At 36.5% G+C, this 14590-nt stretch overlaps 1 protein-coding gene across 7 annotated transcripts in view; it reads right to left on the minus strand.

Annotated features, from left to right (window-relative positions):
• Positions 1-14590, minus strand: part of NUP98 (nucleoporin 98 and 96 precursor) — a 106987-nt gene that overhangs the window by 11493 nt on the left and 80904 nt on the right. For all 7 annotated transcript variants that reach the window (XM_028514294.2, XM_036028879.1, XM_036028883.1 and 4 more), the window contains 7 exons: positions 11672-11854; positions 10821-10977; positions 8956-9385; positions 6652-6881; positions 5506-5772; positions 1541-1698; positions 614-757 (listed from right to left, as the gene is read on the minus strand). In XM_028514294.2, the coding sequence (XP_028370095.1) occupies positions 614-757; positions 1541-1698; positions 5506-5772; positions 6652-6881; positions 8956-9385; positions 10821-10977; positions 11672-11854 (1569 nt within the window). The remainder of the gene's footprint in view (positions 1-613; positions 758-1540; positions 1699-5505; positions 5773-6651; positions 6882-8955; positions 9386-10820; positions 10978-11671; positions 11855-14590) is intronic.

The following is a 14590-nucleotide window of genomic DNA, read 5'->3' on the forward strand; positions in this document are numbered from 1 at the left end:
GATCAATGACATATTCCACTTGTCTTGAAGAGACTGGCAAAGACTTTAGGTAACTCTCACTAGTAGCACCACTTTTCTTGCCACAATTCTTATTACACTGTTTCTTTAGTATTCTCTTTTTACTAACACATACTATCAAAGATAATAAAAATGGAGAGTAAGAACAGAAGAAATGACAGCATTAAAAACAGTGGTAACGCTTTAACCTCAACACGAACAAGGATTATGAAATATAACATTTAGAAATAAAGCTGAGACCTAACTTGAGGCTTTAGCACAGCTGAGGCCAGGCAGTATCTCAGGGAATTCCCTCCCAAATAAGACAGCATAGGAATGAAGAAAGCCCCGCTGGTTTGGTGGAGAAGAAAAGTCAGTTGTGGAAACATATCATATTAAATAAAACAGAAGCAGACACTTGAAGTTTAAGGATAGCCCTATCCAGAGACAGGAGAAAAGGAAAAAGTTTTCCATCAAATTTCCTGGGTTTGTTTCAATTTTATGATACTTTCAAAAAAAGCAGTTAGGAAAAAGTATGAAATGTGATGCGACGGCTTGTTCTGTGGCAGAAATAGAACTACTAGGATGGTTGCCTGGTTCTCCTGGACACACATACCTGAAATGCTTCTTCATACATGCTGAGTGCCCTGGAAATGGAGGCTGTTGGTGGAAGCAAATACCAAAGGTGGACAGCCAGCGAGCGTTTCCAATCCAGCTGGGAGCACACATTAACTTGCTTCTGCTCTGAGAGCTGCCACACCTGCAGGAGACAAAATCACCATCACAGCTACAAATTACACATTACCTTGTTTCTTTCCAGGTCTGCAAGTTATTCACTTATTCAAGTAACACTTTAAATGACCTAGGTATAGCAGTGTTAATAACCCAGAAGTAACACACACAGTCCCTCGGTGATGGGGTTGATATAGGCAATCACTGCTCTAAGAAGAAATGAGGACCACTGTGAATCACTAAGGTCTTCACACTACGCACAGTTGCCAACTTATAAAACTTAAAGGTGTGAATAAATTCTGACCAGCCTTTTCATTTTTGGAAATTGACTTTAAGATGGCAAAAGGACAGGCATGAAGTAATAGAGAACTAGCTTAAAATAATTAGGGTATATCATCCATAAAATAAAGTAGAAGTGGCCATTAAAAAAAATGAGGTTGCCCAACATAAAAAATATCTATATACAATAAGTAAAAAAAAAAGGGTGCAGAACTGATACATATAATTGATTTTATCTGAATATATACATATGTAAATATGCACACACGTATGTTGCTATAAAGCAAATTCTTTATGTTGTTTATCACTATAATATAGTAGATTTTAACATTTTTATTTCTACATAAATAGTTGTTTGTTTTTTTACAGTGTACATGTTGTAACTTTGTAAGGTTCCATTAAATATTTCCAACAAAAATAGTTGCTTAGTTATACATATAAATGTACAATTTACAAAGATAGCTCTTTACCTTAACCTCAAGCAATCTTGAATTTATGAGAAAATTTATGTGAGTTTATAAGAAGAAAATACCGGTTTTCCAGCCAACAGGGCAAAGATGCGCAATCTCTCATCCTGGATGAAGCAGTCAGCCTGGAGCTGATGCCAATCCACCAGCTGCATGGTAAGCAGCTCCCGGACAGATTGGCTACCCACCAGCTGGGATAAAAGAAGGGCCAGACGATGATCACCTATAAGAAAAACAGAAGTTCTCTGGTGATACTGAGGATTTACAGACTTGGGAAAACACTTGAGGGCATTACCTTATTTATTCTAGTCCTCAGGACAGAGAACTTAACACCTGCCACTGCTTTTTGCAGTAGTGCCAACATATTGATCAAGAACTTACCACTTTCTGCTTGGGTAGCAAAATCTTCAAAGTAGTTTAGCCTAAATGATATATGGATTGTATAGTATACAGAGCTCAGTGACAATTCTATTACTTCTGTGACCCTAGAAAAGACACTTCATCTATAAAATGGAGGAAAATATCATTTGATTCAAGGGTTTGTAGTAAAACTGAGATGACAAAATTGAAAACATGCCCAACTAGAATGTACTATTATAATGATATTGGGAAATGGCAAACTCACACCTAAAGAAAAAACGTGTGTAAGATATAAAGAGAATGGTTAAGGCCTTTAATCTTACAGGTCCAATAATACATTTTAATAAATAATTTTAAGTACAAAAGGCTGGGGCACTAAAAAAGTCTAACTACAATGTGAGGGGACAGAAATTTTGGCTTATGAAAATTTCCAGTTAAACTATGAGCTGGGAAAAATTCTCTCAGTCCTTAATACAAACCTCCTAAAAGTCAATAGTCCTTTTCCTTTTGTATATGGGTCAGTACTCACACGATTATGAAGTACTGTTCTGACAGAAACTAAAGCTCTCATCTCAAATAGTTTCCTTCACAAATTAGAGAGGCCTGGAGGAAAGAAATCGTGCATGGGGAACACATCTGGAAAGGTGCTTCTAAGCCAAGGTGTTTCTCTGATGTATGTGAGCAATGAAAGCATGACTGGACTAAGATTCATGCAGTAAGTGCTGAGCCCATCTGATCATAAGCTGCTAATATTCTAGCTGAACGATAATAAAAGAAAAAAATAAAAAGATTATTTCTGTATCTACAGAACCCCAAGAGGGTTTACTAGCCAATTAACGTAAATATCACGGGACACTAAAGATAGTCAAGTTCAGAGAAGAAAAGTGGAGTATCATATCTTGATTCAATCATTTATTAAGATCATTTCTCTTTGCTGATTACACAACTAACCAATCAGCTTCTTCCAATCTTTGACTTTTTCAGATATTACCATTGATAAGAACATATATTTGAACAAACAGCAGAATTTTACAGTACTTCACGTCTATTTTAGTATGGTGTGAAGTAAGGATCTAAATCCATCTTTCACACTTAAATATCCAAGAAGCCTGCCATTATTTGTTGAAAAGATTATCCTCTAACATTTAAACTGTGTTGGCACCATTGTCAAAAATTACTGACCAAGGGTTTTACATTTGGATTCTCACTTCTGTTCCCTTAACCTGTATGTTCATACTTATGCCTGTACATTGTCTTGACTGCTGTAGCTTTACAGAAGTTTTGAAATAAAAAAGTATCGAGTCCCTTGATGCCATTCCCTTATAACACTTTAGTTTTTTCATGTTTCCAACAAGGATCAGGACCTACAAAAACACCTGCTTGAGATTTTGATAGAGACTGTGTGGAATGTAAAGGGTGGGACAAAAGTAGGTTTACAGTTGTGAGTACATGAAACAAAGAGTTTATGCTTGTATTGATTATTGCATTATTTATCATATGAACAACTACAAACCTACTTTTGCCCCTCCCTATATAGATTAATTTGAGGAGAATAGACATCTCAGCAATTCTGAGGTTTCTAATCCTTCAGTTCTCACAACCAGAATGGTTTTGCACCCTCAGAAAACATCTGGCAATGTCTGAAGATATTTTTGGTTGTCACAACTAGAAGGGAGAGGACTTTTAAGTAGAGGGGTAGGGATGCTGCTAAATATCCTACAATGCCAGGGTAGCTTCCACAACAAAGAATTACTCACTAAAAATGCCAACAGTGCTGAGGTTGAAATGTATTCCATGATCATGGGCTGGCTCTTCTTTTATTTAGATCTTTTATTTCTCCAGCAATGTCATATAGTTTTCAGTGTACAACTCTTACACTTTTGTTACATTTATTCCTTAAGTATTTTAGTCTTTCTGATATTATGGATTTTTTTAAAAATTCGCTTTTGGACTGTTTGTTACTAAAACATAGAAATACAATAGAATTTTGTATATTGACCTTGAATACTGAGACCCTGTTGAACTAAGTCTGTGAGTCCCATGACCTTTCCTGTGGATTCCATAGGACTGTCTACATACAGAATCATGCTGGCTGTGAAAAAGACAGTTCTACCTCTTCCTTTTTAATCTGTGTAACTTTTGCTTCTTTTTCTTGTCTGAATACCCTGGCTACAACATCCATTAAAATACTGTATAGAAATGGTGTTCCCAATCTTAGGGTACAATCATTCAGCCTTTCAAACATTGAGTATGATGGTCAGCTGTAGGTTTTCATAGATTCACTTTGACACAGGGTAATAATGTCACCACAGGATGAGTTGGAAAGTGTTCTGTTCTATATTTTCTAGAAGAGCTGTAAAGACTGTTAATTCATCTGTATAAATATAAGAGAGTTTGCCATGAAGACATCTGGGTATGGGCTTTCCTGAGTGAGGATCTTAATTATGAATTAAACTTCTTTGCTTTTTATGCATCTATTTAGATTTTCTACTTTTTCTTGAGTCAGTTTTAATTGATTTATATTTTGCTAGGGATTTGTCAATTTTACCTAAGTTGCTGAATTTGCTGACAACAGAATTTCTCACAGTATTCCCTTGTCTGTAGGGTTAATACTGATGTTCACCATTCACCTTTGTCTTTGGCAATTTGTATTTTTCCTTTTTTCATCATCAGTGTAGTTAAAAATTTGTTAAGTTTCTTGATCTTTTCAAAGAACTTTAGTTTTATTGATTTCTCTACTGTTTTTATTTTTTCATTTTCACTGATATCTGTTCTAATCTTTATTATTTCCTTTCTTTTACCTTTTGGTTTAGTTTGCTCTTTTGCTAGTTTCTTAAGGTAAAAGCTTAGGTTATTGATTTGAGGTGTTTCCTCTTGTTGGGTAGTTATCAGGTAACACTGGCTGATAAAGTTCAAGTATTCTATACTCTTGATTTTCTCTATTTGTTCTATCAATTATTGGAAGTGGAGGTAGTGAAGCAAAAGTTTTTAGTAAGCTGAAAGGCAGTGCCTTGTCAAAAGCTCAATTTTAGGGTAAGGAACGAAAAAAGGGGAAAAATAGAGTTTGTTAATAAATAAATCTAAGGACCTGACTTTTGACACTCAAGATCTTCTTTCGTTACACTTATGCATGCTAGTGAGCATAACTTTATCTCTTTAATGACTCATAATCTTTATAGCTTTATTGAAGATCTTATTGGCATTTTCTAGTTTTATTACAAGTATGTACTTAGTATATAAAATTAAAATACATTTTTAAAAGATTTTATTTTAGAAAGAGGACAAAGGAAGGAGAAAAACATCAATGTACGAGAGAAACATCAATTGGTTGCCTCCTGCATGCGCCCCAACTGGGACCCAAACACAACCCATGCATGTGCCCTGACCTGTAATTGAAACAGTCACTTTTCAGTTTGTAGGATAAAGCCCAACAAACTGAGCTACACCAGTAAGAGCCAAAATTAAAATAACTTTAATGAAATAAACGTAACATTTACGGTTCTAAAAAGTAAACTAGAAGACATAGTCCCTATTCTGGAGGAACCAGCAATCTTCCTAAGAAGTCTATACTTAATGCTCAGGATAGAAGACAAAAGCAAATCCACAATTAAAGGGAAGGGACTGTGAGTAGGAAGTAGGCAGAGGTGCAGAGAAGGACCATACGCCCTACCTGATTGCTGGGCCAGAGAGCAGGCCTCACTGATTCTCTTGCCCGTGAGGTAGCTGAAAACAGCCTCCACGGGGTTGTCTTTTCGGGTTAAGGAGACTTCCTCTTCAATTTGAGGTGCAGCAGTATGGGACAGCCAGCGAGAGAAAGCTCTCCTTCGCTCCAGAATCTGCATGTATTCACTGGGTTCATCCAGCTGGCTGTCAAGCTCCTTCAGGTAGCCCCACAGAGCTTCACATAATGTCCATGTTAGGCTCCACTGCTTCACAACTAAGGAAAGGATAGGAAAACAATGCTATGACAAAGTCTTATGTAATTACAGAGGGGGCATCACTCTAATTGTGGTATAAAAATAGTTAAATTAATAACTACCACAAACAATCCTCAAGGTGATTTCCCTGAATGTATTTCCACCTTACTCAGCTGTGTCTTATAATCTCCAGAGGTGTGTGGTGTAACTGCCTGATCACTATGTTCCTGTGGTATTTACATAACGGATCAACTCAATGCTCCTTTAAATAGTCTCCTCTACCTAATTATGGCTAACATAACCTCAAATGATAAAGCCCTTTAATTTGATCATATTCTGCTTACAAACTGCTTTAAAAAATACAATGGCTTATAAAAACTTGTGAGGGATTATTCTTTCCTGCTACAGGCACAGCCTAACATTTAGTGAGTCTAAATGACACTGTTTAAAGTACTTAAGAGTAAGCCAACTCTAATATACAGGTTTACAATATTGGTTCAGAAAAACATGGTCACAATACTTATAGGGAGACAACTGTGAAAGGGGTCAGCAAGAAAGCTATAAACACAAAAGTTGTTGGGAAGACCAAGTGAGCATTGAGCTGGCCATGAAAGAATGGGTAGAATTTAGAAAAGCAAGAAGGAATGAGATTTCAAAAATCCAGGGGATTTGACTGGCTATAGTTCCTTGCAACAAGAACTTATATGATAAAGGCCATAAGAGTAATTGTAAACAATGGTGTAATTTCTCCTTGCTTGGGATTTTGCTCATGCCAACTCAACTATAGACAATGCTCAGGTATTCACACAATTACTACACTGGCATATGAAAATTTATCCTATGAACACATGCTCCTACCCGTTCCTGGGACACCAAATTGAAGCATAGTCCATACTCACTTTGTGCTTCCAAGAAATCTCCCGATGCTTCCTTAACCCAATCTGCATAGTCATGAATAACAGCAACTCCTGGATTGGGAACAATGAGAGGACAGAGCTCATCCACATGGACAGTGCTATGTTTTAATTTGAGCTCCAGAGGTATCTGGTATAACTGCAGGTCTTCATCCAGCTTCTTTTCTCTCAAACTGAGTTTTTCCAAATGAACTTTGAATGGGGACTCATTTAGGCTACAAGGACAAGTGACAAACGAGATAGAAAATAAAGATAAGAAAGATGCTAGAATTCTCCTAAAACCAGAACTGTTTCTTTTTATGATTACAAATAAAATGCAAAAATAATGTTGTTTCCTCATGTCAAACTATAATGAAATTATTTGCTGTATCCTAAATTAACAAATTATCTGACCCATGCATTCAGAATCCAAAGGCTTCTTAGCTGAGATTCCAACAAGTATAGGAATAGGTTAGACTTGGAACTGACTTCAGCATGCATCTGGATACTATGAAATACAAGAGTCAAAAATTGTGTGACACCCATTTTTCAAATTATATTTTATAAGGTATCAAAAGCAACTGAAGATCTGCTTCTAAATTAAGATAAGCATATAGTTAATCTGGCTTTGATTCAATTTTTAAGACTGATATTAACAACCTCTAAAATATGACATTGTGTATAACCCAAATTTAGGATCAACATTCCTAATTGTGAGGTTCAAGAGATGCTGCTGTTTATTTCTTCAAAGTCAACTATAAAAACTAAGAACAACAGGTGATCATAACTACTTAATCTGTATTAAAAATGGAACAATTTATTATAATAATTATAAAAAGTAAGTAAGAAACTATTATGTATTTTGCACAAAACAACTGTATGCTTATTGCCTAATAAATACCAGAAAGCTATACACATAATCCATATGCCATATATATACAATATATAGAACTATAAGCACACACATATAAATGTTAATGGTGGGGATTATATAGAAATACATAACATATATAGTTATCAACTGTCACCTTATTTCAAATACTTATGCATGAATTATCCACAGTTCATACATTCATTTTATCAGGTCTAAGATACAGAAAATGTGTTTAGTTGAGCATACAAGGTCTGTCCGGAAAAAGCAAAGCCATTGTTAATATAACTAGAATGGTTTGTGTGATAGCAACGTAACCCAGCAGCCAAGGACAGTGGACTGGAATATGCATGTGTGAACAATGACTTCACTGTACTAGTCAGTGGGGGCCCCGTAAATGCCATTGAGTGAGCATGTGTACTGTGCGGCCATCACATTCAACATGACTGAATGAGCAACAAATCTGAAGCAAATTTTGCATTAAGCTTGAACATTCCTCCATGGAAACTATTTGGATGATTCAGACCACAGCTATGAGCAACTTTGGTGATTGGAAGCTTTATCACAACAATGTGCCTGCTCACATATCATATCTCATGCAGAGATTTTTGGTGAAATATCCAACCACCCAAGTGACTCAGCTCCCCAATAGCCCAGATTTGGCACCTTGGGATTTCTGGCTTTTTCCAAAACTAAAATCACCTTTGAAAGGGAAGAGATTTCAGACCATCAGTAAGATTCAGGAAAATATAATGGGGAAACTAATGCCAACTGGGAGAACTGTGTGAGGTCCCAAGGTGCCTACTTTGAAAGGGACTGAGGTGTCACTGTCCTATGTACAATGTTTCACGTATCTTGTATCTTCAATAAGTGTCTGTTTTTCACATTATATGGCTGGATACCTTCTGGACAGACCTTGTATACCTTACGTACGAAGAAATCGCAAATATGTGAGAAAATACTAAAAAATGACTAATGTCATGAAAAGAATGAAAGCCCAAGGAATGCTGCAGCATTATCTCTGTCTGTTAACTTTCCAACTAAAGTTTAACCACTACCTTGATGGTTTTTAATTATATAGGTATCTTCTGCTATCTAAAACTGTGCTAAGAATATATCTAAAAAGATTTCATGAAGATAAAAGAATTTTTCTCACCTACTATGTTGCCTTTCTCAAAAAGCACAAGGAGCCCTGACTGGTGTGGCTCACTCAGTGGGTTGGGTGTCATCCCGAAAACTGAAAGGTTGTTGGTTTGATTCCGGGCAGGGCACATGGCCTGGGTTGCAGGCCAGGTGCCCAGGTGGGGACATGTGAGAAGCAACCAATCAATGTTTCTCTTGCACATCAATGTTTCTATCCTTTTCTTCCTCCCTCCCTTTCCTTCCCTCTAAAAATAAATAAAACCTTCTAAAAAAAAGTGTAAGAAAATATGACTCACGATTTAACAGCTACTGGATTAGGCAGGAATCCATATTCCACAGAATCAGCAATCTGATGATTTTCCAGGTCCTGAGAGCCACTTAGCTGTTCTCCACTATTAGCAAGAGTCCAGTTGGGGCCCCAACCAACCCTAAATGAGCGTCCCATAAATAGGGCCATGTCCATCAAGAGTTTCCCCCTGCCATAGGTAACAGACTTTTCAAGAGGCACTAGGCCCGGTTGTCTGCGAGTACCCACTGTTTTCAACTGAACCTCAGGGACAGGGCTGGGCACTGTAAACACAGAGGTCAAGGGTGGAGGGACAGACCAAGTAGATGTGGATGGGATATTCATCAAAGATGATGTTCTGGGAGTGCGACATTCTTGCACAGAGACACTTGGTGAAAAAAAAACTCCACTTGTAAATTTTGATTGCAGTAACCCACCAACTAAAATAAGGGAGGGGGAGAAAGCTATTAGAGAAGATATACTATTGCTTCTTGAACAACAATCAGTGAGGTCAAAATTATAGTTTTACCAAACTAATTAAATCAGATATACAAGACCAGAAGCAGGTTTAAATCAGATACTGCAGAAATTACTCTTTCAACCAGAAAAATCAAGGCAGAAATTCTCATGATGATGACATCAACAATAACATTAATAAACATTACTACTACTATTGCAAAAAATTATCTAGCACTTATCTACAGCAGACTCTGCATATGCAATTTCTATAAATTGTTTCACTTCATTCTTTAATAACTTCATTAAATTATTATCTTCATTGTATAAGTAAGAACACTGGGCTCAAATCCAAATCCACAAAGCTACTAGAGCCACAGGACTGAAAGATGATACCAATGCTCACGGTCCCTGTCAGACTGCCAAATGTAACCATTTCTTAGTCAATTATCAAAAGCTAAAAAAGATCAAAACTCAAATTCCTACTACAGAAACGCTCAGTGCTAGACTTAAAGACACACAGACCCAACAAGGCATCTTGAGATGAAACAGGTGTCTTTCAGTAAGACAGTTCTTGTTACTATTGCCTGTTTTCCGATTTTATATGGTTCCTGACTAAAGCAAGGAGCTAAGTTGTTGAAGTATGAGATTTTCATGTAGTGCTCGTTATAGAAAAGGTTTATGAAAGTTTAACTGATACTTTATTAAAGTATTAAAGATGGAAAGTTAATATATTAGGGTACCCCCAAAACTGAAAAATAAACATTTAGTTTTTAAGACAACATAAAGAAATCTCTTCCTGGTAGCTCCTCTGGTTTTCAAGGTATTTTGACTTTACATCTGCTTATATCCATTGCTGACAACACCACCTCCAATCCCACACACACAGATACAAGCACACCAGAAAAGGGAGAGCTTTAAAGTCAAACATATAATGACTTCCCTGGGAATTTGGGAAGGTTTACAGAAAAGGAGAAATCTGACAAGTTTTGTGCATTATGAGAAGCAACGTTTGCCCCTAAAAGGCAATAGGGATAATGTCAGGACTGCAAAATAAGAGTATAATGTGGGACAACTTGCTATTTCCTCTATGGTCTGATAAAAATCAGGAAATGTGATATAGATGATCAAATCCACATTCATAAGCAAATGCAAACGCAACCCTAAAGAAAACACAGATGCTTTTTTTTCCATTAAACTTCTTCAGCAGCACCAATAAAGCAAATCACGGTTTTTAAAAACTGCTCCCACATAACAGATATATATATATATATATATATATATAAAATAGTACATTTTCTCTTGGCATCCTTGTCAAAGCCTTTAGGGGTATATTTGCTAGAGAAGTTGACTCAATTTAGAAGATATGTGAAAAGTAGAACTTTATAGCTTTCTTATAAAACAGCATTTTTACAGTACCTAATGAACGGGATTTTGATGAGTGGGATGCTGAAATGGGGAGTCTGGGAGAACAGATTTCTTGAGAAGTATCTGCTTTAGAAGGAAGGCGGCTGAAGCGTTGATCCAGGACCATATCTGCATCTTCCTCATCAGCAAGCAATGATGCCTTCATGATCTAAAAAGGCAATATCTATAGAATGAATGTGCTCCCCCAAATCCAAAGGCCACCAAAAAAATGCAGTTTACAACAAATAAATCACTCTGCCTCAAGGTTGTGCCCAGAGCAGGTATAACATTTGTGTACCTGACTCAAAGTACCTGAAGGATAGAAGTTATAGAATACTCTTCCCTCCATTGTATCTAGTTTTATCAGAGCCTGGCCCTTAGCAATCACTTACATCTGCTAAATGATTTCAAAGTCAAACACAACCCAAAGGCTAAACTAATTAACATATCAAAAGGCAAGGACAAGTGGAAGTTGAGAGCTTAAAGAAAAAGGAATCTACTAGGTATTCTTTTTAACTTTTGTGGAGCACTTGCAGGAGCCTCAAAACTACCCTATGAAGTAAATAAAGTAATATTTTATAGAGAAAAATCAGTGCTCATAGATGTTAAGTGACTTGCCTAAAGAAAGTCACATAGTAATAGTTATAAAATTGGAATTAGATAGAATCCAGGCCTTCTGAATTTCAACATAGCCTTTCCTCCCTGAATGGGAAAATAAGGCTCAAACATGGGCTGTATTCCTGTTTATTCTTATTCCAGTTAGCACTCAATGCTCTTAAATGAAGGAAGATGTCTGATATGATGCAAGGGAAATAAGTATTAGTTTGGCTTCCTGTTGTAGTAAGGGTGGGTTAGGACTTCACCTGTAAAACATGTGGATTAATTCCCAGTGAAGATGCAATGTGTGTTGAGGCGGACACAGGTTCCTGATCCTCAGGCACGCTCTCTTCTAACATGGAATCCAAAACTGGCTCCTGGGTGATATCTACCATGTCACTGTCCAGTTCCACAACCCTCCCTAACTGCTCCACCTCTGGGCTCTGGCTCTGTAGACAGTAGAAAGATCAGGGAAGCAGCATTAAATTACACCAAATAGACATAGAGCTTCAAGATATATGTAGTTTATTCAGAATATGATACAGCAATATTAGATTCTGCCCATTCTATACAATGTGAGGTAGTATATTTGCTAAAAAAGATTCAACAATTATTTAAAACTTTTCCACTGTTAAGCATTTGGGTTCCAAATAACAGTTCATACAATCACCTTTTTGTAATATCATGGTCTGGTCTCTGGACCTAAGGCAACATCCATAATGAACAAATGGTGGTCTTCAGACAAAGACTATGCCTTACTTAATTTAGCTAGCAATTACCATTTTCCAATTTACACAGGGTCGTTGCCCTGCACCCACACTGCCTTGCAGCTAGAAGCCACTGGGAAAAGAATAAAAGGTACAAATACCAAAGTTTCTACTAACTTTGCATTGTTTTCAAGAAACCATTTAAAAATAAATATCTAACACAATGTGGGGCCTGGAATTCATCTTTTGGGTGACTGAATCCGACTGAATCCTAATGTTTACTTATGCAGTACCATGTAAGATACAAGGACTGTCTAATTTCCCAAAGGAGAAAATGAAGTAATATTATCAGGAATAATTTTAATATGAAAAATAATTCTTTTATGCTTAAAAGTGTTAGAAGTTACCAAAAGGATGACCGCTCCCATTTATAACTGTAGAAAAATCAAGGTGTTAGATATGTGGTGAACTGCTGTTTAAGATGTGACCAATCACCAAAGCCTGCCTTCAAGAAACTGCAAGCTAGATAACAGTCAAAAGGCAAAAATGATACTATTTTTTACCTACTGGGGAAGCAACAGGCAGGTCTGATTACTTTTATGCTTTAAAATTCTGGGAAAAATGCAGCCCTGGTGATGATGTACTCATTATAACTACAAGGACTATGGGAATACTCATTCCAATAGCTCCCTAATGTCATTTTTAACCAATGCACTTTTAGGATAAATTCCCACCCTCTGTCAACCTCACAGTACTCTCCTCTGTTTGGCTCCCATAACACCTTCTCTATACCTATTTTATACAATGTATCACAATATAGTATAATTTTGGGGGATATATATATATATCCCACCAGATTGTTGAGGCTTGAAAACAGACACGGCTTGCTGTTTGCTATAACACCAAACACGTTGGTAAATTTAACATTCATTGAACACTTTCTTTGTTATTTATATTGCCTTATGCAGTGCTTAGTACACATAGAGAAGGTGATTAACAATGACAGGACAAGGAGGAGTGAGGACGGGTGAGAGGAAAAGAAAAAAGGGGAAGATGGTTCCAACTTATTACTCAACAAAGGAAAAATGCTAACATTAAGAGGTGTTCACCTAGAACACTTTTAGGCAAATGGGAATGATCTCATCAAATAATTAGGTTAGAGACCTAAGGGGCCAGCATATCTTTTAGAAGAATGCTAAGAATCAAGGTTTTATTCACTCCATCCTCAAGCACAGCTCAAAGCTGAGATATCATCCAATAAGTGGACATGGGGAAAGTGAAGTACTATGAAACCATGAGGACCAATAAGCTCCTAGAACCCTGAATTTTGTTAAAATGTATCTATGTAATTGCAATAAATTCCCACAAAATATGTCTGTGTTTATTTTCAATGAAGTCTTGGGAGATCAGGTACTTCTTCAGAGCCAGTCCTGGAAATAAAAGTAGAATAATAATAATACAAAGGCTCAGAAGGAACTGAGGACAAAATAAAAAAGGAATCTCCTGGGAGGTCTGTGGGAAACATAAAGAATGTACTGGGAGAAGCAGTCAGAGTATCATTTAACTCTCCCTTTCTCACACTGTAGTCTCTTTAAGGTGGGATATCTTACTCATGTCTAAATACCAGCACAGTACATTTCTAAGTACATAGCTGAAATGACTGCCTATTTAGGTAGATGGGAGGGTGAGGTTTCATGATTAAAACTTTTAATGATTTTGAGAAACCTCCACTCTCTAACTTACAATAATTTTCCTCAGAAAAATGAAGCTGCCAATACCCTAAAGATAAAGCATCTCTTAATCCAGTAGGTAGAGTGATAAAAGCAGGTACAGTAAATCAAGACACCCTTATTCTACAAAGGGTAAATGACCAGTTCATGGTCAAGCAGGTATCAAAATAATTCATACTGTCCTCTTACGCAAACAGTTCAATCTAGTATATAACTACTACTGTTGCCTGCCTCCAAAATAGCTTTTTTCTTAACTGCAAAGATTTTTTTATATTTATTTTGCTGGAAAATCACCCCTGTCAACATTATGTTCTCAAGAGAAATTTCATGTCAGGGTTTCAAATGCCCACCAAGTTAAGTGTGTTATTTCTGCACACACACTAAGGGGTATCACTGCAGGAGGTATAGGACTCAATAACAATAATATTTGAAGCAAACAGGCTTGCAGCTGTACAATCATTTTATATGCATATAAATTACATAAAAATATAAAATAGATATATTAAAATATATATTGACCTAGCTAAATTACCTATATTGGTCTAGATAAATTTAGATAGCTGCCATTTTACTTTTAAAAGATGTATACATGAGTGAAATGGAATTTTCTTCTAAATCCTAACCACCCTTTTCCTTAAAAATATTTTAAACTTATTTGAAGGTATTGATGCAGCCAGCTAAAAACTGGATCTCAGATCATCATTTGGGAAATAATGTTCTAATTACCAAATAAAACATTTCTGCAACT

This window comes from Phyllostomus discolor, chromosome 6, assembly GCF_004126475.2.
Source record: "Phyllostomus discolor isolate MPI-MPIP mPhyDis1 chromosome 6, mPhyDis1.pri.v3, whole genome shotgun sequence".
NCBI classification, from domain to species: domain Eukaryota; kingdom Metazoa; phylum Chordata; class Mammalia; order Chiroptera; family Phyllostomidae; genus Phyllostomus; species Phyllostomus discolor.